The sequence below is a fragment of the Gigantopelta aegis genome, chromosome 6 (genome assembly GCF_016097555.1).
Source record: "Gigantopelta aegis isolate Gae_Host chromosome 6, Gae_host_genome, whole genome shotgun sequence".
Taxonomy (NCBI): domain Eukaryota; kingdom Metazoa; phylum Mollusca; class Gastropoda; order Neomphalida; family Peltospiridae; genus Gigantopelta; species Gigantopelta aegis.
The window spans coordinates 91,852,555-91,877,960 of NC_054704.1; the positions used below are offsets into that span (position 1 = coordinate 91,852,555).

A 25,406-nucleotide genomic window follows, 5' to 3' on the forward strand; every position below is an offset into this window, starting at 1 on the left:
TTAAAACAATAAATCTAAATTTGTTTATACAAATTATTGCTTGGGACAGATATACTAACCTAGTGTCATGTATTTGTCAAGATGATTTTGATGAAGAAAAAGAAGCACAGTTACATGAACATGGGTTATACTTTTTCTATCAGCATTATATTTTAGTTTTCTAATTAAGGGACAGACCCTAGTTTTTAAAAACTACAACATATTTTTCACTATTAGAGCCGTTTATGATCACTGAAATCAAACATTACTTATATTGTATTCTTTAGATTATCCATTTCCTTAGAAACAAAGTGTTTTTGGTCATCCTGGTGTTTATAATACTAAACAAAGCATTTTTCACATTTTTAAAAAACGCACGTGCGTCCGAGAAGTACTGGTTTATTGATTCAAGTTCTAGTCTATTTTTAAGGATATTTCCTGTTTTAATGCCACATACTCTTCTTTCACTCTATTGTAACTTTATCCAAATGAGTTACAGGTTTGTAAGTTAACTAAACTGAGTGTCCATTTTTTATGGGTTAAAACTAGGGTCTGCACCTTTAATACTTTATATTAGGGAGCATCCATAAAGTGCATGGGCCCAGAGAGGAGGAAGTAGGGTTCAGATATTAAAACATTTATCAATAAACTTTGAATCCCCCCAAAAAGTTTGTTTTGTTTAACAACACTACTAAAGAACATTGAGTTGTTAATCATCGGCTATTGAATGTCAATAAACTTTGAATCAGTTAATTCACATATATTTTAACATTCATGATGACGTCTTCTTCATGAGCAAGCTTTCAAAGAAACATTATTTAAAATGTTAAAGTTTCAAAGAAAAGTTATTTAAAATTTAATTGTAAGGTGATCAGTCTGCTGCTCTCGTAAAATTTTCCAGGGGAGTGTGGAGGGGAGCAGGAGTGAGCACTTGCCTGTCCTGGGGAAGACTGGTCAGGGTGGGAATTCTCCTCAGATCAGCTGTTTTCCTCTCATGGAATATTGCGTTTCCTCGCATTTTAATCGTCCAAAATGTGTCAGATTGCACAGATTTTAACCTAGGATTTCAAGAATTTACGGGACCCCTCTAGATTTCCTCTTTTTTACAGTTCACCAATTCCCAGCACTGTGTGGTGTAAAATGTACACAATTGGCATCTCCTAATTATATTAAACATACTTTTGGGCATGGACTATTAATATACAAATTATTTTCCTCATTTTCAGTTTATTTTATGGATGGTTCCTTATGAAATTTGTTAATTATGTTACTTTAGTACATATATAATTATGTTCTCAAGGCTTTATCCAGGCATTCTATGGTTCCGAGCATGGGGCCTCATCCTAAAAGCATGTTGCACTGAAAATTCCCAATTTGATGTGTAAACATTTGTGTAATTGTACATATCAGGACCCATATTCACAAAATATCGTAAGTCTAGTTTTACACGTAAATGTAAATCTACGACTGAAGAGCTATTCACGAAACAACGAAAACATAAGTTACGTGTAAAGTTGGACGTAAATATAAGAGTGCCTCAGGTTGCAACTAACGCTGCTCGTAAGTTGTGTACATATAATAAATCAAGCACGATCGCCGTTATTTACTATTATTTACGGAAACTAGCAGTATTTCCAATAAATGAAGCAGTTTGCGATGGCGAACGCCCAGGGATTGAACATTTTTGTTCGTGATCGAACGGATGTTTTCGACTTGGCCAATTTCTCCTGAGTTATCTTTTCCTTTTTAAGAAATGTCCTCAAGTTCGTACCAAAACGCTGATCCCCACCAATACCAAAATGCCATGGTTCACTGTTCGCAATGTTATTGTTAGCAGACGACAAACAAAATTGCGTTTTGCGCATTTGTTATTTACCCGGTAGCCATCGTTTCTAATGTGTTTTTATTAATTACTCCAGTGAGAGTGTTAAATCGTAGATTTACGTCCAACTAAGTTACGTTTACATTTACGACCATCTTTGAGAATAAGGTGCTTCTTGCACGTAAACGTAAATCTACGGCAGACGTAAGTGCTAGTCGTAGACGTAAATTTACACTTTTTTGTGAATATGGGTCCAGTTCTGTTAAATTAATTTAATAATGGTGCAATGCATCGTTCAATGGCCATAAAAAAAATCCCAGTTATGATTAAAGCGTGCTAATTTTCCCAGTGCCATTGGACATGGGATCCTGCAGTGAAAAATCCTGGATAAATCCCTGGGTCTATAATATTTATATTCTTACGATTTTAACGGTGGGAATTCTCAAATTCACTTTTTCTGTATTTTAAAATAATCTAACTTTGTCTGTTTTAATTTTGAAAATCCTTTGCCTTTTTTTTTCATCTATACTCAAATTGATTGTTATTTGTGCTGTTAAAGTTGCTGTTTGTAAGAATAACAAATATAATTTTGAAGATTGCTAACATCTTCTAAAATGAAAAAATCTTATGGATGGAAGTTTGACACCTCAGCAGTGCATCATGTAATTACTAACTTCACGAAAATGACACTACTGTGCTAGTGAGTGATACTGATGTTTTGAGGAATGCCATTGAAAAGACAAGTATGACTGAAGTGGATGGATGAACAAACAACATTAACATGTTCTTTGAAACATATTTTAACCAGAAATATCTCTGTATTATCAATACATTATAATTTGGGAACTTTTTTTTTTTTTTCCAGCTTCCATTTGATGATGAACATGTGCCAACATTATTTCGAAAAATAAAATGTAAGTACTGCTCTGTTTCAACCCAAATTAGTAATTTAATTATATTCTTTTAAATGATGCTAAAGTGTTGTACATGAGTTAGTTATGGTGCTAAAGTTTTGTATGTATATAAGTTAGTTGTTTTAGCAGAAATATGCTGTAAATGTATAATTAAAAATGCACAAATATGGAATGATATGTCTGCTAATATATGTTATTCAACTTGTTTCATAATTATGTATTTACATTTGTAAAATGTAGCATGTTTTAATGTAGAAAGGCAAATTACATGCATGTACAAATTAATCTGGTATAATGTGTTATTGAGTCATCCATGTTAGATGGTGTTAAATATTTCTTTCTTCAATATTAATTAATTCATTCATTCATACAATCTCATGGTGCATATTAATCCCTTTTTTTTCTCAGCTGGAATCTTTGCCATCCCAGACTACCTGAACAAATCTGTGGTGAACCTGTTGTGTCACATGTTGCAGGTTGATCCACTGAAAAGGGCAACAATCAAGGATATCAAGTAAGTAACTGTGTGAACCTGTTGTGTCACATGCTGCAGGTTGATCCACTGAAAAGGGCAACAATCAAGAGTATCAAGTAAGTAACTGTGTGAACCTGTTGTGTCACATGCTGCAGGTTGATCCACTGAAAAGGGCAACAATCAAGGGTATCAAGTAAGTAACTGTGTGAACCTGTTGTGTCACATGCTGCAGGTTGATCCACTGAAAAGGGCAACAATCAAGGGTATCAAGTAAGTAACTGTATGAACCTGTTGTGTCACAGGTTGACCCACTGAAAAGGGCAACAATCAAGGGTATCAAGTAAGTAACTGTGTGAACCTGTTGTGTCACAGGTTGATCCACTGAAAAAGGCAACAATCAATGAAATCAAGTAAGTAACTGTGTGAAATTGTTGTGTCACATGCTGCAGGTTGATTCACTGAAAAGGGCAACAATCAAGGGTATCAAATAAGTAACTGTGTGAACCTGTTGTGTCACAGGTTTGATCCACTGAAAAAGGCAACAGTCAATGAAATCAAGTAAGTAACTGTGAACCTGTTGTGTCACATGCTGCAGGTTGATCCACTCAAAAGAGCAACAATCAAGGATATCAAGTAAGTAATTTGCAAAATAAAAGACATTTTGTTACTGATTGAGGTGGGGGCAAGCATGGAGGTGAGAGTTAAAGAAGAGGTTAGAGAGAGAGAAAGAAGAAAGATTGAGAGAGAATGATTATATTCCTATTCCTTTCACATTGTCATATACACAATCTGATGCTAAATGTTTGTTTCTTCTTTTTTTTTACTAGGGAGCATGAATGGTTCAAAATTGATTTGCAAGACTATTTGTTTCCATCAACAAGTGACCAAGATGCTTCCATTGTTGATCTCAATGTCATTAATGAAGTCTGTGAGGTAATTATTTTATGGTGTCTTTTTTGCCGAAACTCTTAATTTGTAGAAGAGACTTTTTCTCTTCTTTTTTTCACAAAATAACGTATTTTCTGTTTTTATATATTAAGATATGCAGCATTATTTTAGTGTTTATTGAATTATTTTGTAAGTAAAAGCTATAAATATACTTGGTTAATTACCTAATTACAGTAATGTAAAACATACATGGGTGGTGTTAACCAATTCTTTCTTTTACTACTAAGTACTGAAACTGCATTTGAATTGGACCTAGATTGCAAATGAGATTCAAAGACATTTGTTTTAAAACAGCATGTCAAGGAAAGAAAATTAAAAGCTTATTTTTTAAGATCACACTGACTTTCACAGTATTTTATTCATTCTTTGTCAGTATTAAAATATTTGGATGCTCATTTTCTTTTTATCATTGTCGATTTTTTCCCCACAGAAATTTAATGTCGAAGAAGAAGATGTGCATCGTGCAATTCTGAGTGGTGATCCGATGGATCAACTGGCCATTGCCTACAACCTGATCATAGACAACCAGAGATTCTCAGATGATTGTAAGTGTTACAACCTGATCATAGACAACCAGAGATTCTCAGATGATTGTGTTATATCCTGATCTTAGACAACTAGAGATTCTCAGATGATTGTGTTATATCCTGATGATAGACAACCAGAGATTCTCAGATGATTGTGTTATATCCTGATCTTAGACAACTAGAGATTCTCAGATGATTGTAAGTGTTATATCCTGATCTTAGACAACCAGAGATTCTCAGATGATTGTAAGTGTTATATCCTGATCTTAGACAACTAGAGATTCTCAGATGATTGTAAGTGTTATATCCTGATCTTAGACAACTAGAGATTCTCAGATGATTGTAAGTGTTATATCCTGATCTTAGACAACTAGAGATTCTCAGATGATTGTAAGTGTTATATCCTGATCTTAGACAACCAGAGATTCTCAGATGATTGTAAGTGTTATATCCTGATCTTAGACAACCAGAGATTCTCAGATGATTGTAAGTGTTATATCCTGATCTTAGACAACCAGAGATTCTCAGACGATTGTAAGTGTTATATCCTGATCATAGACAACCAGAGATTCTCAGATGATTGTAAGTGTTATATCCTGATCTTAGACAACCAGAGATTCTCAAATGATTGTAAGTGTTACAACCTGATCATAGACAACCAGAGATTCTCAGATGATTGTAAGTGTTACAACCTGATCATAGACAACCAGAGATTCTCAGATGATTGTGTTATATCCTGATCTTAGACAACTAGAGATTCTCAGATGATTGTGTTATATCCTGATGATAGACAACCAGAGATTCTCAGATGATTGTGTTATATCCTGATCTTAGACAACTAGAGATTCTCAGATGATTGTGTTATATCCTGATCTTAGACAACTAGAGATTCTCAGATGATTGTAAGTGTTATATCCTGATCTTAGACAACTAGAGATTCTCAGATGATTGTAAGTGTTATATCCTGATCTTAGACAACCAGAGATTCTCAGATGATTGTAAGTGTTATATCCTGATCTTAGACAACTAGAGATTCTCAGATGATTGTAAGTGTTATATCCTGATCTTAGACAACCAGAGATTCTCAGATGATTGTAAGTGTTATATCCTGATCTTAGACAACCAGAGATTCTCAGATGATTGTAAGTGTTATATCCTGATCATAGACAACCAGAGATTCTCAGATGATTGTAAGTGTTATATCCTGATCATAGACATCCAGAGATTCTCAGATGATTGTAAATGTTACAACCTGATCATAGACAACCAGAGATTCTCAGATGATTGTAAGTGTTATATCCTGATCTTAGACAACCAGAGATTCTCAGATGATTGTAAGTAAGTTATATCCTGATCTTAGACAACCAGAGATTCTCAGATGATTGTAAGTGTTATATCCTGATCTTAGACAACTAGAGATTCTCAGATGATTGTGTTATATCCTGATCTTAGACAACCAGAGATTCTCAGATGATTGTAAGTGTTATATCCTGATCTTAGACAACTAGAGATTCTCAGATGATTGTAAGTGTTATGTCCTGATCTTAGACAACTAGAGATTCTCAGATGATTGTAAGTGTTATATCCTGATCTTAGACAACTAGAGATTCTCAGATGATTGTGTTATATCCTGATCTTAGACAACCAGAGATTCTCAGATGATTGTAAGTGTTATATCCTGATCTTAGACAACTAGAGATTCTCAGATGATTGTAAGTGTTATGTCCTGATCTTAGACAACTAGAGATTCTCAGATGATTGTAAGTGTTATATCCTGATCTTAGACAACTAGAGATTCTCAGATGATTGTGTTATATCCTGATCTTAGACAACCAGAGATTTTCAGATGATTGTAAGTGTTATAAACTGATCCTAGACAACCAGAGATTCTCAGAAACAAGTAATCCACTCTGGTTGGACCGGTAGGGGACTAATAATTGGTTATAATTCAGTCAAGTGTTCGATGTGAAAAAAAATACCATCTACTAGAAACCTTTTAAGCTGGAAAAGACAGAAACAATGCTTTTCTTAAACACATTTTTCCATATAAGCATGCCACAGTTTTGATTGGCAACTTGATAAGAAATCTGTATATTACTCAGAGAAACATTTTTTTTCAGCCAGTTTCAGAAATTTGCACTGTGTCTTGTTTATTTTTATTAGCTCTATTCATTTGCCATGTGACGTGATTGGCTCTAACTGTTTGTGTTTATCTTTGTAGCTAAGGCCGAGTTCCGTGACTTCTACTTGGCATCCAGTCCTCCTCCAGAATCTTTTATGTTGGTGAGTAGACATATTTGGTTTTACTTGTCTCTAATAACACAGCCCCTGTGCGTGCTGTAACCTCACCGTGGTGCAGGGGTGTAACATTCTCTTTGAGAATGGCCAATACAGCACAAATTGAAGTTTAGAGTAAAATTCGGTGTCAGTAAAATTCGGTGATATTTGTATTTGTATTTTTGGCACAGTTCTTTACACTGTTTTTGTTTAAACCTTGAATTTTTATATTGATGTTGATCATCACTTTATTTTTTTTGCATTACCATAGTTTGACACCCAATAGCCGATGTATTTTTCGTGCTGGGGTGTCGTTAAACATTCATTCATTCATTCATTCATTCTAATAACACAGGAAATCAACTGGGAAATGATTACACTTTTTGCTCTCTTTTTTTCTTCTTCTTTTTTGCATGTCATAACTATAGGATATTAAATTCCATTTATGTCCCGAGTGAAATAATTTTCAATGTCACAAGCTTTAGTGAGTGACATTGAAAATTATTTCATGAGGAACATGAACATGATATGAAATGTAAGCGATTTTAATATCCTATTAATTACCCATAATCAATCTTAATTTATATAACTCAACTCGTTTGATTAGCATTCCAGTAAGGTCGTAGTGTGTCAGTTGCACTTAGCATTCTAGTGGGATGTAACACTTTGATATGTACTAAGATATTTTTAACCATATGGGTAATAATGGTATTTTACTATAGTGGGTGTTTTTTTACTGTATATATTTAACATTACTATTTCCAGTTGAACATATTCAAAATATGTATTGTCTGTTCTTAAATTAAAATATATTTATTGAAAGAGTACATACAGCTTTGATAGAATGTTTTGGTTTTTTCAAACATTCCTAAATTTTTTCTCTTATTTGTTTTCCAGACTTCAAGTCCATTGAGATCACACCCTGAAAAAATGCCAGGTATGATTTTCTTTTTAAAATATGGTGTTAGTTCATGTTTACACAACTTTGTTTTGATACTTTTGTAATAAGTACAATTGTTGAGGTTTGATATCCAGACCTCATCGTTTAAAGGGAGTTATCACTCGCTCCTCCATCATGCCTCTAAGACTAGCTCAAGGGGAGTAATTTTCATCTCCCTTTAGCATGTGAATTTATATGGTATCAATATGTTAATACCTTACATGGTTCTATGTAGAGAGCACTTCCATTTTAAAAGAACACTTTCATCTTTAAATAATTAAATTTCTGTTATAATCAGTACAGTAAAGGCATCTCATTGGTTCAGCCTTAGCAACATGAGTTTGTTCATTTCTCGTATTTAAAAATGACATGATCAGAGAACATTACAGGTGATGACATCACTTTATATTGTATTATTTTATATTTTTATTATTGAGCATTATTGTTCAAGAACCAAACATAGAATTAAAAATAAAATATTGTTTTGTTTTATGTTTTTATTAAATGAACACTCTGGTAGAAATTTGACACTAATTGTTTTCATTCAGTTTGACCTTTTTCCCCTTTCAGAAATGAAAGATGTTAGTCATACTTTGGATGCTGTTTCTCCTGGCAAACAAACATCAGCTGCTCAGAAGAAAGCTAAATGGCATTTAGGTGTGTGTTTATGTCCATCTTGTCAAGTTCACTCAGAAGAAAGCTAAATGGCATTTAGGTGTGTGTTTATGTCCATCTTGTCGTGTTCACTGAGAAGAAAGCTAAATGGCATTTAGGTGTGTGTTTATGTCCATCTTGTTAAGTTCACTGAGAAGAAAGCTAAATGGCATTTAGGTGTGTGTTTATGTCCATCTTGTCGTGTTCACTGAGAAGAAAGCTAAATGGCATTTAGGTGTGTGTTTATGTCCATCTTGTCATGTTGACTCCGAAGAAAGCTAAATGGCATTTAGGTGTGTGTTTATGTCCATCTTGTCATGTTCACTGAGAAGAAAGCTAAATGGCATTTAGGTGTGTGTTTATGTCCATCTTGTCATGTTCACTGAGAAGAAAGCGAAATGGCATTTAGGTGTGTGTTTATGTCCATCTTGTCATGTTCACTGAGAAGAAAGCTAAATGGCATTTAGGTGTGTGTTTATGTCCATCTTGTCATGTTCACTGAGAAGAAAGCCAAATGGCATTTAGGTGTGTGTTTATGTCCATCTTGTCATGTTCACTGAGAAGAAAGCCAAATGGCATTTAGGTGTGTGTTTATGTCCATCTTGTCATGTTCACTGAGAAGAAAGCTAAATGGCATTTAGGTGTGTGTTTATGTCCATCTTGTCATGTTCACTGAGAAGAAAGCTAAATGGCATTTAGGTGTGTGTTTATGTCCATCTTGTTAAGTTCACTGAGAAGAAAGCTAAATGGCATTTAGGTGTGTGTTTATGTCCATCTTGTCGTGTTCACTGAGAAGAAAGCTAAATGGCATTTAGGTGTGTGTTTATGTCCATCTTGTCATGTTGACTCCGAAGAAAGCTAAATGGCATTTAGGTGTGTGTTTATGTCCATCTTGTCATGTTCACTGAGAAGAAAGCTAAATGGCATTTAGGTGTGTGTTTATGTCCATCTTGTCATGTTCACTGAGAAGAAAGCTAAATGGCATTTAGGTGTGTGTTTATGTCCATCTTGTCATGTTCACTGAGAAGAAAGCTAAATGGCATTTAGGTGTGTGTTTATGTCCATCTTGTCATGTTCACTGAGAAGAAAGCCAAATGGCATTTAGGTGTGTGTTTATGTCCATCTTGTCATGTTCACTGAGAAGAAAGCCAAATGGCATTTAGGTGTGTGTTTATGTCTATCTTGTCATGTTCACTGAGAAGAAAGCCAAATGGCATTTAGGTGTGTGTTTATGTCCATCTTGTCATGTTAACTCCGAAGAAAGCCAAATGGCATTTAGGTGTGTGTTTATGTCCATCTTGTCATGTTCACTGAGAAGAAAGCTAAATGGCATTTAGGTGTGTGTTTATGTCCATCTTGTCATGTTCACTGAGAAGAAAGCCAAATGGCATTTAGGTGTGTGTTTATGTCCATCTTGTCATGTTCACTGAGAAGAAAGCCAAATGGCATTTAGGTGTGTGTTTATGTCCATCTTGTCATGTTGACTCCGAAGAAAGCCAAATGGCATTTAGGTAGTGCTGCAACGATAAACCGGTATACCGGTATACCACGATAATTGATCAGCTCGATACGAACCGCGGTACAGTTTTGCGTTCCCGCGATTTTATTTCCTTGTAACTTATTTGATTTGAAATAGGCAAACAAACAAACAAAAACCACATCATTTTATTAATTGGTGATGACAGGAAATGTAACAATCACGTCAAGCGTAGTCGGCTTACTTGTTTGCATACGAAGTGATAGGTTGGTTATACTTGGTTCTAACTTCTAAACAAAACGTGTCAAAAGTCCAGTGAAAATAACCAGTTAATGATAATTACAAATAAATGTTTTGTTACTTACACATTATCATTCGTTGTTCATTTATGTTGGAATACGGCTACGGCTACGGCTATCATCTTCACTGAACTCGGAATACTTCAGCCAATCGTTCAAAATACCTCGGCTCTGGTTCGGTCGATCTGGCGAAACATTGTGACTCAATACGTACATTTCCGTGTTAAGCGAGCAGCAACGGAAAAGCCCGATAGTAAGGATTTCTGAATGTGACAATTTATGAATAGTTTGACCATTCACAGTCTGGAGCTCCACGCGGTAAGACGTGTTTGTTTCGCTTGTGCACACTGCACGTGCTTTCATGTGCTCGACTTGGGGGGTCCCTCATTTCGTTGTTTTTGTCAGCCAAATGAAGTTTTCTACTGGAATGTATGCGGCCATTGGAACTGATTGAACGCTGGAACGCTTCTCATTTCGACAGCCTGCACCACCAGGTTGGATTCTTTTTTAGCGAGATTCCTTGCTTCCACGTCATTTCTCCGTCTGACTGTCGACAGGTTTTTTTCGTGACTCGTATGACGGCCATTCTGCAGAACGTCACGGTTGTTCGCGTTTAGTCTCTACATGTCCGAGCCTGTACTAGCAGTACTGGAAGATTGACCGCCCCACTCTAAGAAGAAATAGGAAGCGGGGTCGGCCCCTACTAAACTTTTTCTAGACTTTACCTTGCTTTATAGTGATACCATCTCGTATCCTCCGGAGTCGGGCCCGTCCGCACCACTATACCAACCCATGACGACTGGACTATACCCTAGTCTGATACTCTCTCTCGTTCAGACAGATCCGGCTTCTCAAGATCTGTATATCAGCACAGCAGTACACCTTCAATGTCTATCGACTGTCAATCTAGGGGTTTTCTTGACGGGATGCAACCTATCTCGTCCCTTTAAGCTGTGCACTCAAACGGCCTTAACGAGGCCACTCACGTGGACATATCGATCGGACTTTAAACTTTTAGATCTGCGTTCAAAATTTTATGTCGAAATTACTTCTTTTATTTTAAATATTATTAAATAGTCCAATCCTCTCTTCTTTCTCTTATTTAATTTTGGACTTTCCTTCTAAAATGCTCCAAATTATATAAATATTCGGCCGAGCAGTCAATTCTTTTTTATTTTTGAATTGTAACCTTCTTTTTTTTTCTTTTTTTATTCTATTAACTTTTTTACTAATTTGCTATTTTCAAAATTCTGCCCATTTTCATTCCCCCCCCCCCCCCCCCATCCCGAGTCAGGCCACCGATCTTATCGGAGGTCGGACTCGGGATGGGCGTGTTCGAAACCCTAGTGGTATATGGACACGTTAAATTAGTTATCATCATCATCATCATCAATAGTTTGACACCGCCACGCCAGTGTTCTAGTAGACTAGTATTGTGTTAAAAAATAAAAATATGGCCTAAAACATTTAGCCTGACAGCTGAAACTAATAAAGATCATTCAAAAGTTATGCCTTCTATTTTCATTAAAAAAAACCCAACCCATAAATAATATCAATTATATTGCAATACAGTTTCTTATATCGCAATATATCGCAATACGGTTTTGACCGTATCGTTGCACCCCTACATTTAGGTGTGTGTTTATGTCCATCTTGTCGTGTTCACTGAGGTAACAGAGTGGTGTGTTTTGTTTTGGGGGTTACTTTTTAAAAAGGGGCACGTAGCTTGCTTGATGCGCGATCGATCTACGATCAACGATCAATTCCCCTCGGTGGGCTATTTCTCATTCCAGCCAGTGCTCCACAACTGGTGTAACAAAGGCCTTGGTATGTACTATCCTGTCTGTGGGATGGTGCATATAAAAGATCCCTTGCTGCTAATCGAAAAGAGTAGTCCATGAAGTGGCGACAGCAGGTTTCCTCTCTCAATATCTGTGTGGTCCTTAACCATATGTCTGACACCATATAACCGTAAATAAAATGTGTTGAGTGCATTGTTAAATAAAACATTTCCTTCCTTTTAAAAAAAGTTTCTTTTATTTGTAAACTGTTGCAAAGGCCATATCATGATGCTGTTAATATTTTTCATTTGATGTTTATTATTTGTGAATTAAGACTGATGCTGTATGTGAATGGATTTAATATTTGTAGGTATCCGGTCTCAGAGCAAACCTCAGGACATAATGCATGAAGTGTACCGAGCCATGAAGTATCTGGAATATGTAAGTATACATTGTTGTTCATCAGGAGAGGACTTGAGCATTTGTCTCCGTCTGTCCATCCATCTGTCCCACATACAGTTTCTCAGACCTTTTTTCACAATGTCTCATGATTCTAAGTTAAAATTGTGCATGTAGCTGTATCAAGGACAGTTACACATAAAGTTTAACTTCATGGGGTTTCATGACTGGTATATCAAAGGCTGTGGTATGTGCTATCCTGTCTGTGGGATGGTGCATAAAAGATCCCTTGCTACTACTGTATTTTCCCATGTATTATGCGCACCCCCCACTTTGAACGTTTATTCCAAGAAAAAAAACATGAACCACAATATAATGCGCACCATTTTTTTAAACCACAAAATTGACAGTGAATGCAAGATGTACCGCTTTCCCCGTCACCAAAATTAACGAAAACTTCAGAAAAGCGAAAGAAGCGGTATATTCAAGAAACCAAGAAACAAAACTCAAGTTAGGTATTTGAGTACATAGACCTACATGTCACATTAAACAAAGGCTAGTACTTGTGTACTTACATGTCACAGACTCACACGTGCATAAATCAAAACAAAGTTATATACCCCATACACTGTAAATGACTAATAAAAATATGAAAACAAAAATATAGCATATTACATTTCGTTCTCGTGGCTAACATGAATGCGCGAGATTTCTAAATTTATAATAGTGTGGTATATTTCCGGTTTGCCGGAAATGGCCGAATTAAATCTCATGGAAATTAAAAATATTTACGGTCCAGTTTCGTCATTTTTGTGCACTTTTTGGCGAGGCATGGATACTTTTGTAGATTAATTTTGCATTTATACAACCATCACAAGTGAAAAGCGATTTTTAAGAGGGTTTTGGCATTTCGTTGTAATGAACACTGTATCAATAACCTGTAAAGTACCGTAAACTACCAATCGGCGATTTTTCATGGGTGATCGCTGGACATTTTTAAAAGATATTTTTACTATTGCTATGTATAGTGCGCACCCCCATTTTTAACCTGTATTTTCTGGAAAAAAAGTGCGCATAATACACGGGAAAATACGGTAATGGAAAAATGTAGCGGGTTTCCAATAACCAATGATTAATAAATCAAGTTGCTCTAGTGGTGTCATTAAACAGAAACAAAAATTCATGGAGTTTTACCCATTTTCAGCGGTGGGAATTCTCCTCAGATCAGCTGTTTACCTCATGAAATATTGCATTTCCTTGCATTTTAGTCGTCCTTTCCTCCAAAATGTGTCAGATGGCACAGATTTTAACCTAAGATTTCAAGAATTTCCGGGACCCCTCTAGATTTCCTCTTTTTCACAGTTCACCAATTCCCACCCTTGATTTTTGACGAGTTATAGTCCATGAATTTAGGAGATATGAAAATTTGTTGGGCCCGGTAGAAGATATGCATTGTTTTATCAGTACTCTCAGAATGCTTGTTTATCTTTATTTCATGCAATTTATAGAGATTCACCACAAAGGCACATTTCTGCCAGTTTATGAATTTGTCCATACATTTGAGGCTGACAAGCGATGCTCTTGACTGGTCAGTGTAAAACATGATTACCACTATGGGTACTCAGTGTTTCCGCCAGAGATTTATTCTAGGTTACGCCTTCAATGGGCCACAAAGTCTGGTGGCACTCATGCTAAATTATGGTGATTTAAAAAATAATTGTAACGTCATAACGTATATATATATATATATATAAAGTACAATAAATACTCTGATGTAACACTCTATGTGTCTTTGTAATGAATGATGTTTAAAGTCATACAGTAATATTTAAACTAATTTTTGGGGTACGCATTTTTATCCATTTTACCCTCTTGAAAAATCCCTGGTATTGAACAAAACTGAGGTGGTGTATGGTGTTATCTTTACAGTAAATGGATTGTTACTTTAAATTCAAGGTAATCTCCTAAAATTGGAATCTTACTTAAAGATCTATTGATAATGCAGCATTACGAAATCAGTTTGTTAATTTTTGTCTAGAATAATTGGATGTATTACTTTTCCTGTCAATTAAGAAGTAAAGTCTATATAATAGAGCTACGGTTTTAACATTAAAAATGTATCAGTTTGTTGAGTAGTGGGGTTGGAATATGCCATTGTTTTAACTGATAATTTTTTTTTATCTGAAATGGTGTTAAAACCTGTTTTGTTTATTTATTTATTTATTTATTTCAGGAATGGAAGGTTGTGAACAGTTATCATGTACGGGTACGAAAAAGAAATCCGGTAACACAAAAATATGTAAGTAAAGGAGAAATATTTGTTTTGTTTTAGACAATGACTTGTTCTTTGAATGTTTATTTGTTTTATCACAATCTCATTAGAAATTCTTTAAGAATTTGATATCAGTGTTGAAGGTTTTATATCCAGGAAAACTCTCAGGTTTTTTAATAGTATTAATTTATAAAAATAATTGAAAAAATTTGATTTTGACATTGTGATTTCCTGTTTTATTTACTGTAAGTCAGAATACATATTTTGTGAGCATTATCTATAAATATTTGATTCCATGTAAGTAATTTTACTCTCTGTTGTTGTAACACAGGTCAAAATGAGTCTGCAGCTGTATCAGGTGGATCAAAAGAGTTTCCTTCTAGATTTTAAAAGCATGTCGATGCCAACAGATGATTTTCCCGCAACCACGTCACTGAGGAATTCTACGTCTTCAGAGGAGAAAATGGACATCGACACGGAGGAAGAAGGACAGTGCCACCAGACTTTAGAATTCTTTGAAATGTGTGCCAATCTCATTACTGCTCTGGCTCGCTGATTGGTGGAATTAGGTGCAAACTCATTGGTTGAGAGAAGTTGTCTGTCAGCTGATTGGTTGCCTGAGAATGTGATTTGTTTATAATACTGGCTCTTTTGTGTGTTCCTTATTAAACATGTCAATAAGAGCTTTTGATAAAAAAAAAATATATATATAATTGTATATATTTCATATGTTATTAATACATAATAATCATGAAAGAGAAAGAAAATATTTGTATGGATGAATAATGAGAGAAATTATGTGACACACAAATTATGATTAAACTGAAGATATTAATTTAGAGATGCCAGCAGTGAAACCTGAAATTTGCAAAAATTCGGACAAAAATTAATTTGACATTAACTTTAAAAACCCCATCACTGTTGCAGTTTGTTTTTCAAAGGAAAATTTCATCGGCTTTAAGGCTAAGGCTCAAAACACACCGAAGTTGGGTCTTGTGAGAAAGGTGGTCACAAAATATAGCACATTTTCTATGTCTGGTGCCAGATCTGTAGTTCACACCAGCACAGACATGGATGGTAACAGTAACCAAACTCATCAGCTCCAGACTCCGACCCAGATCTAGACCGACTCAAACTCAGCTGTGATGGGTTTTGAGTCTAATGTATTGTGTTCAAGTCCCATCTGAAGTAATGGAAGATTATCTCTACAGTGTCTGTCTGATTGCAGCTGAACTCCATGGATCAGTGGGAATGTACAGAGCCACAAATACAAGAATTAGTCGACTTTTAGCTGTAGTCTCTGCAATCCTCGAGAAGTCCAGTCTGGGCAATTCTTTTGGGCACCGTTTATCATCCAAATTTTGGTTATCCTCTTTTTTTCCACTTCACTTAAACTGTCACGGGTGAGCTACACAGCAAGCCAGAATGTTCTTCGGATGACCTTATTTATTTTGTGGTACCTAACACTCTCAAAATCTGAGTGTGGATAGTTGTAATATTTAGAACTAATATTATTTTTACTACATTGCTCACAGGAATGTTAGTGAATTGGTCGAGTGTGTCCCCTTTGTTGAATTATTCAAACGCTAATAATGCAGGTGCCTTGTATTACATTGATAGCTGTGTTGGTATGGTTACAATGTTTTCCATACACATGTCAAGTTGTAGGGTGTTGCTTTATTTATTGCCCTGTATTTTGTTCATTTGAGTCCATGTTTAAACATATCTGTGGAGTGGACTAACATTTTGGACAGTTCAGTGTACTGCATTTGTTTCCTATCATAATTTCAACATTTATATTGGCCATGTGTTACATACACCGTATTTTCTTAAGCCTACCATACACGACCTATCAGCTGAGCAAACAGTCTCAAATGTGCAGTAGACTACATGTTTAGATGGATCAAATATTTTCTCAAATTTCATTCAAGCACAAGAATGTATAATTGTGATAAAAGTTAAGTGTTTTTAGTCAGAATACATAGGGCAGGATTTGTAGACCTATAAGTTTTCTCTGGAGTTCTCCTTGCTGTTGAATTGCATATCAGACTCTTCCCCACCTTCTCCACCGCCTAGTCGAATTCTGAACCAATTGTCAGTAAAATTGGTTTTCTTTTTGGTATTTATGGTAATTGTGGATTATGTTATACATGCTAATGAGTAACATATTTTTGGTTCTGTGATTTTACTGATACGCTATCAAGATGTTATTGGAAATCATTATGTTCTTGAAATTTTGTGGCTTTGAATATGGTATGTGCTGTCCTGTATAACCCCATAGATTGAGGTGTGATTTGCAATGTGAAAACATGGCAATAAATTTTCTTCCATTTGTAATACAGAAAGATTAAAAACTTACATAAGTTATAAATGTTAAAAAAAATAAAAAGTGTTTGATATCCAAGATGTTTATTTTAACTATCCTTCAGGTGATAAATAGATATCAGTAATAAAATAAATAATAACAAATGCTACACTATAAATATAGATGTGGTACTAAATTTGTTTAGTTTACTTCTGATGTTAGTGTAATTTTAAAAATAAAACTGGCCTTCTGTTCAGGAATAAATCCACTCCATTCTAAGCTCAGAATGAGTTGCATTGGCACTGTGTGCCATATTCCTGGTCAAATACGGTAGTACAATGAAATTATTAAAGTTAAAATTAACCAAGATAGAGGTGCTTCATTTGAATTATTTGTGCTAACCATGTTATGTAAGAAATGTTATTTATAATTTTATGTAGTGTGTTGTATATAATTTATATAAAAGACAGCTTAATGTGCTTTTGACAAGGTTTTAATGTGCCATTCTTATCATCTTGTACTGGTACCTGTTACATTTGCACCCACTTTATACATGCATGCAAGTTTATTCAGGTTAAGCTCAGTTTAGTGGTGGTGTGGGGAGAGAGAGACGGATGTTCACAGAAAAAAGTTTTAAAAATTCAGTCTTGTGCAGCAAGAAAAACAAATATAAGCTAAGCTTGTAAAAGATGTAGTTTGTAGCATTTGAGAAGCCATAAAAGTGCTTGCACAATGAAAACCACCTGTAAAACAGTAGTACTGAACCCAAACTTAAAATAACCCCAGACAATTACTAATCATAAAAGTGCTTGCACAATGAAAACCACTGTAAAACAGTAGTACTGAACCCAAACTTAAAATAACCCCAGACAATTACTAATCATAAATGACCATAATAATCTTTGAATCCATGGAAAATTTACATCCCTGAAAAGAGCTTGTTCAGTCATTTTGGGTGTGCAGTTGTAATCCAGGGTTACTAGTGTGTGCACTTTTTAAATAAGGCAGTACGACAGATGTACAGATATTGCAGAGCTGGCTGGTGTTTCCTCTGCCTTGTTTTCTCTACCTGGTGCATCATGTATACGTTTTTGAAGCTTTGGTGCATGTACTTTTTAAAGTAAACTTCTATTTTCCCTCCCCCAACCCCCAAATCTTTGGATATTTTCCCCCGATTTACTCAATTTAGATGCAGCACAAAACAACAAAACCATTGGAAAGCAGAAAATTTGTTATGTCTGTACATTTAGATGCCAAGTATGAAGGTGGGGGTTTTTTCTTCTACTTTTTAATATTTTTTTTTAATTATTATGACTTTTGACTTACACCTTAGACACAGATTAATATTTAGGTATGTTTAGGATGAGAGTAAAATATGAAGTGAAATGTTTGTATTTTTATACGGTACAGATAAAGATGTGGGTGCTTAGAATGGTTGTTTTGTGGCTGTGAGACGAGTCTGGTTGAAAATAAATGGCATTGTACATACATATATAGCTCTTTGTATGGTAACAGTAATAAAACTTGTACATTAAAAATGGATTTTGTCATAATAGGGGTACTACATAATGTGCAGAAATAAAATGTTATACATGTATCAGTATAACAAAAACATGACGTCGGTGTTTGTTGTCATTTAGATCCTCAACTTCTTGGAATCAGTTTTCTGGTTGAGAAGAATTAGGTAGTGGAATGTTAATTTCATGTCTTTCTTATTGTGTCATATTAGATTTTAACATCTCGTGGAATCAGTTTTCTGGTTGAGAAGAATTAGGTAGTGGAATGTTAATTTCATGTCTGTCTTATTGTGTCATTAGATTTTAACATCTCGTGGAATCAGTTTTCTGGTTCAGAAGAATTAGGTAGTGGAATGTTAATTTCATGTCTTTCTTATTGTGTCATTAGATTTTAACATCTCGTGGAATCAGTTTACTGGTTCAGAAGAATTGGGTAGTGGAATGTTAATTTCATGTCTTTCTTATTGTGTCATTAGATTTTAACATCTCGTGGAATCAGTTTTCTGGTTCAGAAGAATTAGGTAGTGGAATGTTAATTTCATGTCTTTCTTATTGCGTCATTAGATTTTAACATCTCGTGGAATCAGTTTTCTGGTTCAGAAGAATTAGGTAGTGGAATGTTAATTTCATGTCTTTCTTATTGTGTCATTAGATTTTAACATCTCGTGGAATCAGTTTACTGGTTCAGAAGAATTAGGTAGTGGAATGTTAATTTCATGTCTTTCTTATTGTGTCATTAGATTTTAACATCTCGTGGAATCAGTTTACTGGTTCAAAAGAAGGAAGGAAATATTTTATTTAACGATGCATACAACACATTTTATTTACGGTTATATGGCGTCAGACATATGGTTAAGGACCACACATATTAAGAGGAAACCTGCTGTCACCACTTCATGGGCTACTCTCTTTTTTCGATTAGCAGCGAGGGATCTTTTATATGCACCATCCCACAGACAGGGTGGTACACTGGCTGGAATGAGAAATAGTCCGATGGGCCCAGCAACGGGTATCGATCCCAGACCTACTGTGCATTGAGCAGACACTTTACAACTGGGCTACGTCCCGCCCCTGGTTCAAAATAATTCAGTAGTGAAGTGTTCATTTCAGTGTTTTAGTCTAGGGAGTTGTGTTCATTTTTTGAAGTTTGCTTCTTCTTTTTTTGCTCAAGTTAATAAAATTTTGGTCATATGTTCCCATGACCTACCTGAACTAGAAATCCATTGGTTGCATTTTTTCTGACCACTGTTATGGCAGCCATCTTGAAATTCAAAATGGCCGTATTTTCATATAATTTCTTTATACATCTCCACTCCCCTTTAACATAGAAACATATTTTTGGGTTCTATTTAAACATGTTGGTGAATTAAAATAATTTCTGTATTATTCATCTCACATGGCAACCATCTTGAAATTCAAAATGGACGTCATTCCATTATATTTTTTCTCTATCTTTACTCCCATTAAACAGAAAATAATTTTGGTGTCAGTTTACATCTAGGAGTTCAGATGATTATTTTGTAAAAAGGAAAATTGTTGTCTGATCTTGGCAGCCATTTTGAAATTCAAAATGGCTACCACTCTAATAAAAAATTTTTTATTTCAACTCCCGATTAATGTGGAAGCATAATTTTTTTTGTCCATGTACATTTCTGTATTCCATGCATTGGATGGTTTTCATTTATGTATTCACTGAATCATGAAAACAATCTTGAAATTCAATATGGCCACCATTTTAATACATTTGTCTTATATCTCAACTCATGGTTAATGGAGAAGCACAATTTTGTTGTCTAGATGTATATTTCAGTGGTCAGTGAATCTATTTCTTTAGATTTATAGTCATCCAATTATGGCAAACATCTTAAACTTCAAAATGGCAGCCATATGGAAATTGAAAATGGCCACCAATGTAATCATTTGGCAAATACTTTTTCGCCTAGTATACAAATACAACTTTTGTGTTCATTAGTATATTTTTAGGTCAAATAATTATAATATTGCAATGCTAATGACAAACTAATGAAATGAAGGAACATGCCAACTGTAAATTATAATTCATAATGGCATATTAGGCATCTACTTCATCTGTAATAGTATGCATATTGCAGCAGTCCTCGTTGGTTTCACGCTTGCAACGCTCTGTACATTGAAGGTTGTGTCGCTGACATTAAATTGCAGTACATCTATCTGAACACTTGCTGACACCACAATTGCATCTGATCAGTTCTACCACAGCTTCTGACGTAGTTTGCACTTCTAACAGCAGTCACACATATACCAACCCCCTTGACCCAACCAGGTTTTCATGGATCAAGAATGTCCAGATGTAGCATGGCATCTTGAGCTCAGAAATGTGCTCTTTGGGTATGCTGTTTTCATACCCCATAGGTAGGTGGCAGTGTTTCTACACTTTAGTTTGGTGATGGTTTCTTGAGCTTCTTTCATCTTGGAGTAGCTGCATCAGTTGTAGAAATGACCCTTGTGCTTGGTTTCATGCAGTAAAATCTTCAACTTTTTATGGTATGGTTCATCACTGATTCCAACCTGACTTTGGTGTTACTTATATGTGGAGCTTTCGTGAATACATTGAATTCTCTTTATTGATGTCCACCTACACCAGTTGTCCTGTTGTGTCATATTCAGTTAAAGCATGAACATCTGGATACAGTTCATTATACAGTGTTTGCAGGTTGATATGGTTGTGATTTACATATAATTATTTGTGTAACCTAATGGTGATAAAAGCCCAACAGTCTGTGTCTTTGATGTAAAAATCCACTGCATTGCCTGGCCTGATTACTTCACGAGTAAGAGGACACATGAGCATGTCTGCTTCTTCCTGTGTACTGACACCTGTGGTAGGATGGTATTTTAGTACATATTTTGTTGTGTTTGTGACTAACTAGCGTTTTACATCAGTAAATAACGTTATATGCCAGATGTATTATCAGATGATCATTTGTAGATCTAACTGATGTCATTGATAGGAGTAGGTTTTCGCATGTGTCATTGTCACATCATGGCCTGCAATAGTTTTCGATATCGTAGCTCTCAGATAGCTTCGAAAATCTGTAGCCTGCTTAGTGGAAATATCTTTCATAAATATTATTGTGTTAAAAAATAAATCTTACACCAATGTAACCATCTAATAATAAATCAAAGCATGCAGGAAATGCTTCTGTTCACTGACAACATACATGGCAGATTAGAAGTGAATTTCTGCACCAGACACAGACTTAGTTCTTATCCTGAGAAGATCACGCACACTGATCCCAATAATTATGGTTAAGTCGCAACCAGATCAACATGCAACTAACTGATGATGAACTGGGTTCAGAAAGAAAATCAACTACCAGGGTTGCATATATTAAATGGATGTGACACAACAGGACAAATTGATGGTATATGCAAACAAATGTTATTGAATGTATTCGGGAAAGCTCCACTGGCTATATCTGAAACTCTTAGCGAGCTTGGAATTACTGATGAATCATACAAAGAGGTCAGTACTCCATGGTACTAAGCTCAAGGGTCATTTGTACAATTGATGCTGCTATTCTGAGAGGATAGAATTTCAAGACACCATCACCAAACCAAAGTTTGGAAACACTGCCAAATATCTAATAACAGCATACCCAAAGCATATCTCCAAGCAAAATTATCCTAGATTAGGATTCCATGCTACATCCAGTGATCTAAACCCATGGTTGGATCAAGGAGAATATATTTGTAAATGTGGTTGAAGGTGCAAGCTGCACCAGAGGCTGTGATAAACTGATCAGATGCAACTGTGGTATCAGTAATTGTTCAGGTAGATGAACCTGTAAGGAATACAACCTGCAATGTACAGAACTCTACAAGTAGTGATGGTTGATGCAATACACATGCCATTACAGACGAAGTAGATACCTAATCAGGGGTCACAATGGAAAATAATTAATTTTACTCAATTTTCAGATACGTGTATGTAGGATATTTCTTTAAAAATTATTAAATAGTGGCTAATTTAAACAACATTTAATTAGCCAGATACTAAATGGGTGAGCCCTGTGAAAGCCCAAGATGTCCCAACTGATGAATAGTGTGTTGAAGTAGAAACATATATAGTAGAGGCAAAATAATAGGATTCCGTGACCAATTCACGGGGACCAAGGTTTGGAGGTGTTTTTCACAACTTCAATGCCTTCTTAATAAAATTAGAGGGGGTGACCCTCTCAAAAATGTGGACTAACTCCGACAGGTGGCAAAATCCAAGGTGGCCGCCAAAATTACTCAAATATAACGCTTTCAGCTTAGAACTGCTTTAGTAATGAAGTTGATTTTGATCTCTGAATATATGTCTTGAGGGTCAGATAATTGAATTCTATACACTAGATTAGTATAACATAACAACTTTTAATGAAATTCAAGATGGCCGCCAAAATTAATGAAACCTGTTTCTTATCTTCTGCTTATCGTAAGAAGTAGATTTTGATGTCCGAATATATGTTTTGAGTGTCGGAGAATTGAGAGAGAGAGAGAGAGAGAGAGAGAGAGAGAGAGAGAGAGAGAGAGAGAGAGAGAGAGAGAGAGAGAGGGAGGGAGGGAGGGAGGGAGAGAGAGAGAGAGAGAGAGAGAGAGAGAGAGAGAGAGAAAGAGAGAGTGAGTGAGTCCAGGTTTTTCTTTAACTTCCAAAGTATATAACCTAGTCGGTGAATTTGATTGTTTGGTTGTCTTTTTAAGTTAATTAAATATATACCTCCCCCCTGGTGCCAAGGCTGCACTATGAAACAAGTGTTACCCCCACTTCCACTACATACACACCCCTGGACATTTTACTATTCTTTTGTCGGTTGCATCAAACGTACAGCTTTTGAAGATTGCCGTGGATCGGACCAACTGGAAGGCCATTGCTGAGTTATGTTTTTACTTAATTTAGTGTTGAGAAAAGATTGGTCATTCCGAGACTGGAGATCAGCAGTGTCAACAGCTAGGAAAAGGTACAGTATACTATTATTCTCTATTTTTATTTACAATTTTTATAAGTATTATCGAATATTGTTCTGTAGATTGCTCATATTTGTATTAAGTTTGTTTTAAAGTGACAAACCCTAGTTTTTAAACAATCTGACTTTTTTGTTTTACTTTTAACGTCATTTTTAACATTTTAAAAATTATTTAGAATATTTATTTTCGTACACCTGAAGTGGTTCTGGTCAACCAGATTTTTATAATACCCTGAAATGCATTTTTAAAAATATACAATTCTACAAATGCAAGTTCGTCTTAGAAATAATGGTTATCGAGACAAGGTCTTGTTTGTTTTTGATGGTATTTACCTGTTTAAACATCACACGCTAAATAGCTTCTCTCTCTTATAACCTTATCCAGATGTTTTGCATGATTGTATATTAACTAAACTTAGTGTACATTTTCACGGGCTGAAACTAGTGTATCCGTCTTTAACAGTATTATATGTTAGGGTTTTAAAAAATGTGCGTTGTCAGGAACGTTATGAAAAAACAACAATTAGGTACGATCGGTTGGCGTTTAAAATTATCTTTAACTACATTTTTACTCTTTTCACCTATATATTAATTTTTAAAATTTAAAAAAAAAAAGAGGAAAAAATGGGTTCGGCAGACTTTTTTCTTTGGTTCTTGGAAACACTCAACTTTTAAACCTTAATACAATAATACATCAATTAATTTGTACATGAATTTTCCGTGACAGTAATAGTAAAGAAGTAAATATACACTATATTTTTGTTTTGTTCCAAATTTGTTTAAGAAGTATAACAAAACAAAAAAACTCAGATATGCACATTACACTTATTTATGCAGCATAATAATACATATTATTCGAATGACAATACAGATGCATAGTAAATTTATATGGACACACAATGGCTTGAAAGTTAAGACAGTTGTTCGTAAAACAATATTACTTTTTAAGAAAAGAGAAACCAAAAAGGATGTTTTTCAGAAAATTTACATACGTGTATATGTCAGTGCCTTTAATTCCATAATATATAATGCCGCCCATCCCCAGAACACCCCAGTTATAATTAATTACAAAAATAGTTGTGTACTATGATTTCCCGATATAATTCTTCCGAATTTAAGCTCATGTTACCCGATCGACCTCCTTCGGTGGGCCCGTTTATAGTTCCAGCCAGTGCACCACGACGACTGGTATATCAAAGCCTGTGGTTTGTGCTATCTTGTTTGTGGGATAGTGCATATAAAAATCCTTTGCTACTAGTGGAAATATGTAGTAGGTTTCTTCTCTAAGACTATACGCAAAATTACCAATACCTGGCGTAGGGCCTACATTCGAAGTCATCACTATATTAAAGGCATGTTACATCCGACCCAGGTGTGACTTGGAAAATGTCTGAATGCAGGTACCGACTATAACGGCCTCGGTGACATAAGGCTGGTAGGTACTCTCCTTGAACTAGTCCCATGGAAGAGAGCGGGAGTGGTAGCTCTCATTGAGGTATGTAGTACGAGCAGTTATAATCTTAATCATATATAATTAGGCATAACCCCTCCACGGTGGTGGTACAACATTGATATACCATTGAACTAGTCCCATGGAAGTGATGGAGAGCGGGAGTGGTAGCTCTCATTGAGGTATGTAGTACGAGCAGTTATAATCTTAATCATATATAATTAGGCATAACCCCTCCACGGTGGTGGTAGAACATTGATATACCATTGAACTATTCCCATGGAAGTGATGGAGAGCGGGAGTGGTAGCTCTCATTGAGGTATGTAGTACGAGCAGTTATAATCTTAATCATATATAATTAGGCATAACCCCTCCACGGTGG

The 25,406-nt window shown here is 35.4% G+C and overlaps 1 protein-coding gene across 2 annotated transcripts in view; it reads left to right on the forward strand.

Moving 5' to 3' along the window:
• LOC121376464 (5'-AMP-activated protein kinase catalytic subunit alpha-2-like) overlaps positions 1 to 18,686 on the forward strand; it is a 28,687-nt gene extending 10,001 nt beyond the window's left edge. Inside the window, exons 7-16 of one of the 2 annotated variants that reach the window (XM_041504337.1) lie at positions 2,667 to 2,715; positions 3,124 to 3,229; positions 4,018 to 4,123; positions 4,569 to 4,683; positions 6,887 to 6,948; positions 7,840 to 7,879; positions 8,453 to 8,539; positions 12,464 to 12,534; positions 14,726 to 14,791; positions 15,096 to 18,686. In XM_041504337.1, the coding sequence (XP_041360271.1) occupies positions 2,667 to 2,715; positions 3,124 to 3,229; positions 4,018 to 4,123; positions 4,569 to 4,683; positions 6,887 to 6,948; positions 7,840 to 7,879; positions 8,453 to 8,539; positions 12,464 to 12,534; positions 14,726 to 14,791; positions 15,096 to 15,320 (927 nt within the window). In that variant the 3' untranslated portion in view covers positions 15,321 to 18,686. Of the gene's footprint in view, positions 1 to 2,666; positions 2,716 to 3,123; positions 3,230 to 4,017; positions 4,124 to 4,568; positions 4,684 to 6,886; positions 6,949 to 7,839; positions 7,880 to 8,452; positions 8,598 to 12,463; positions 12,535 to 14,725; positions 14,792 to 15,095 lie in introns of those variants that run through there. The other variant, XR_005958451.1, reaches the window with a different exon arrangement.
• The last annotated feature ends 6,720 nt before the right edge of the window (positions 18,687 to 25,406 follow it).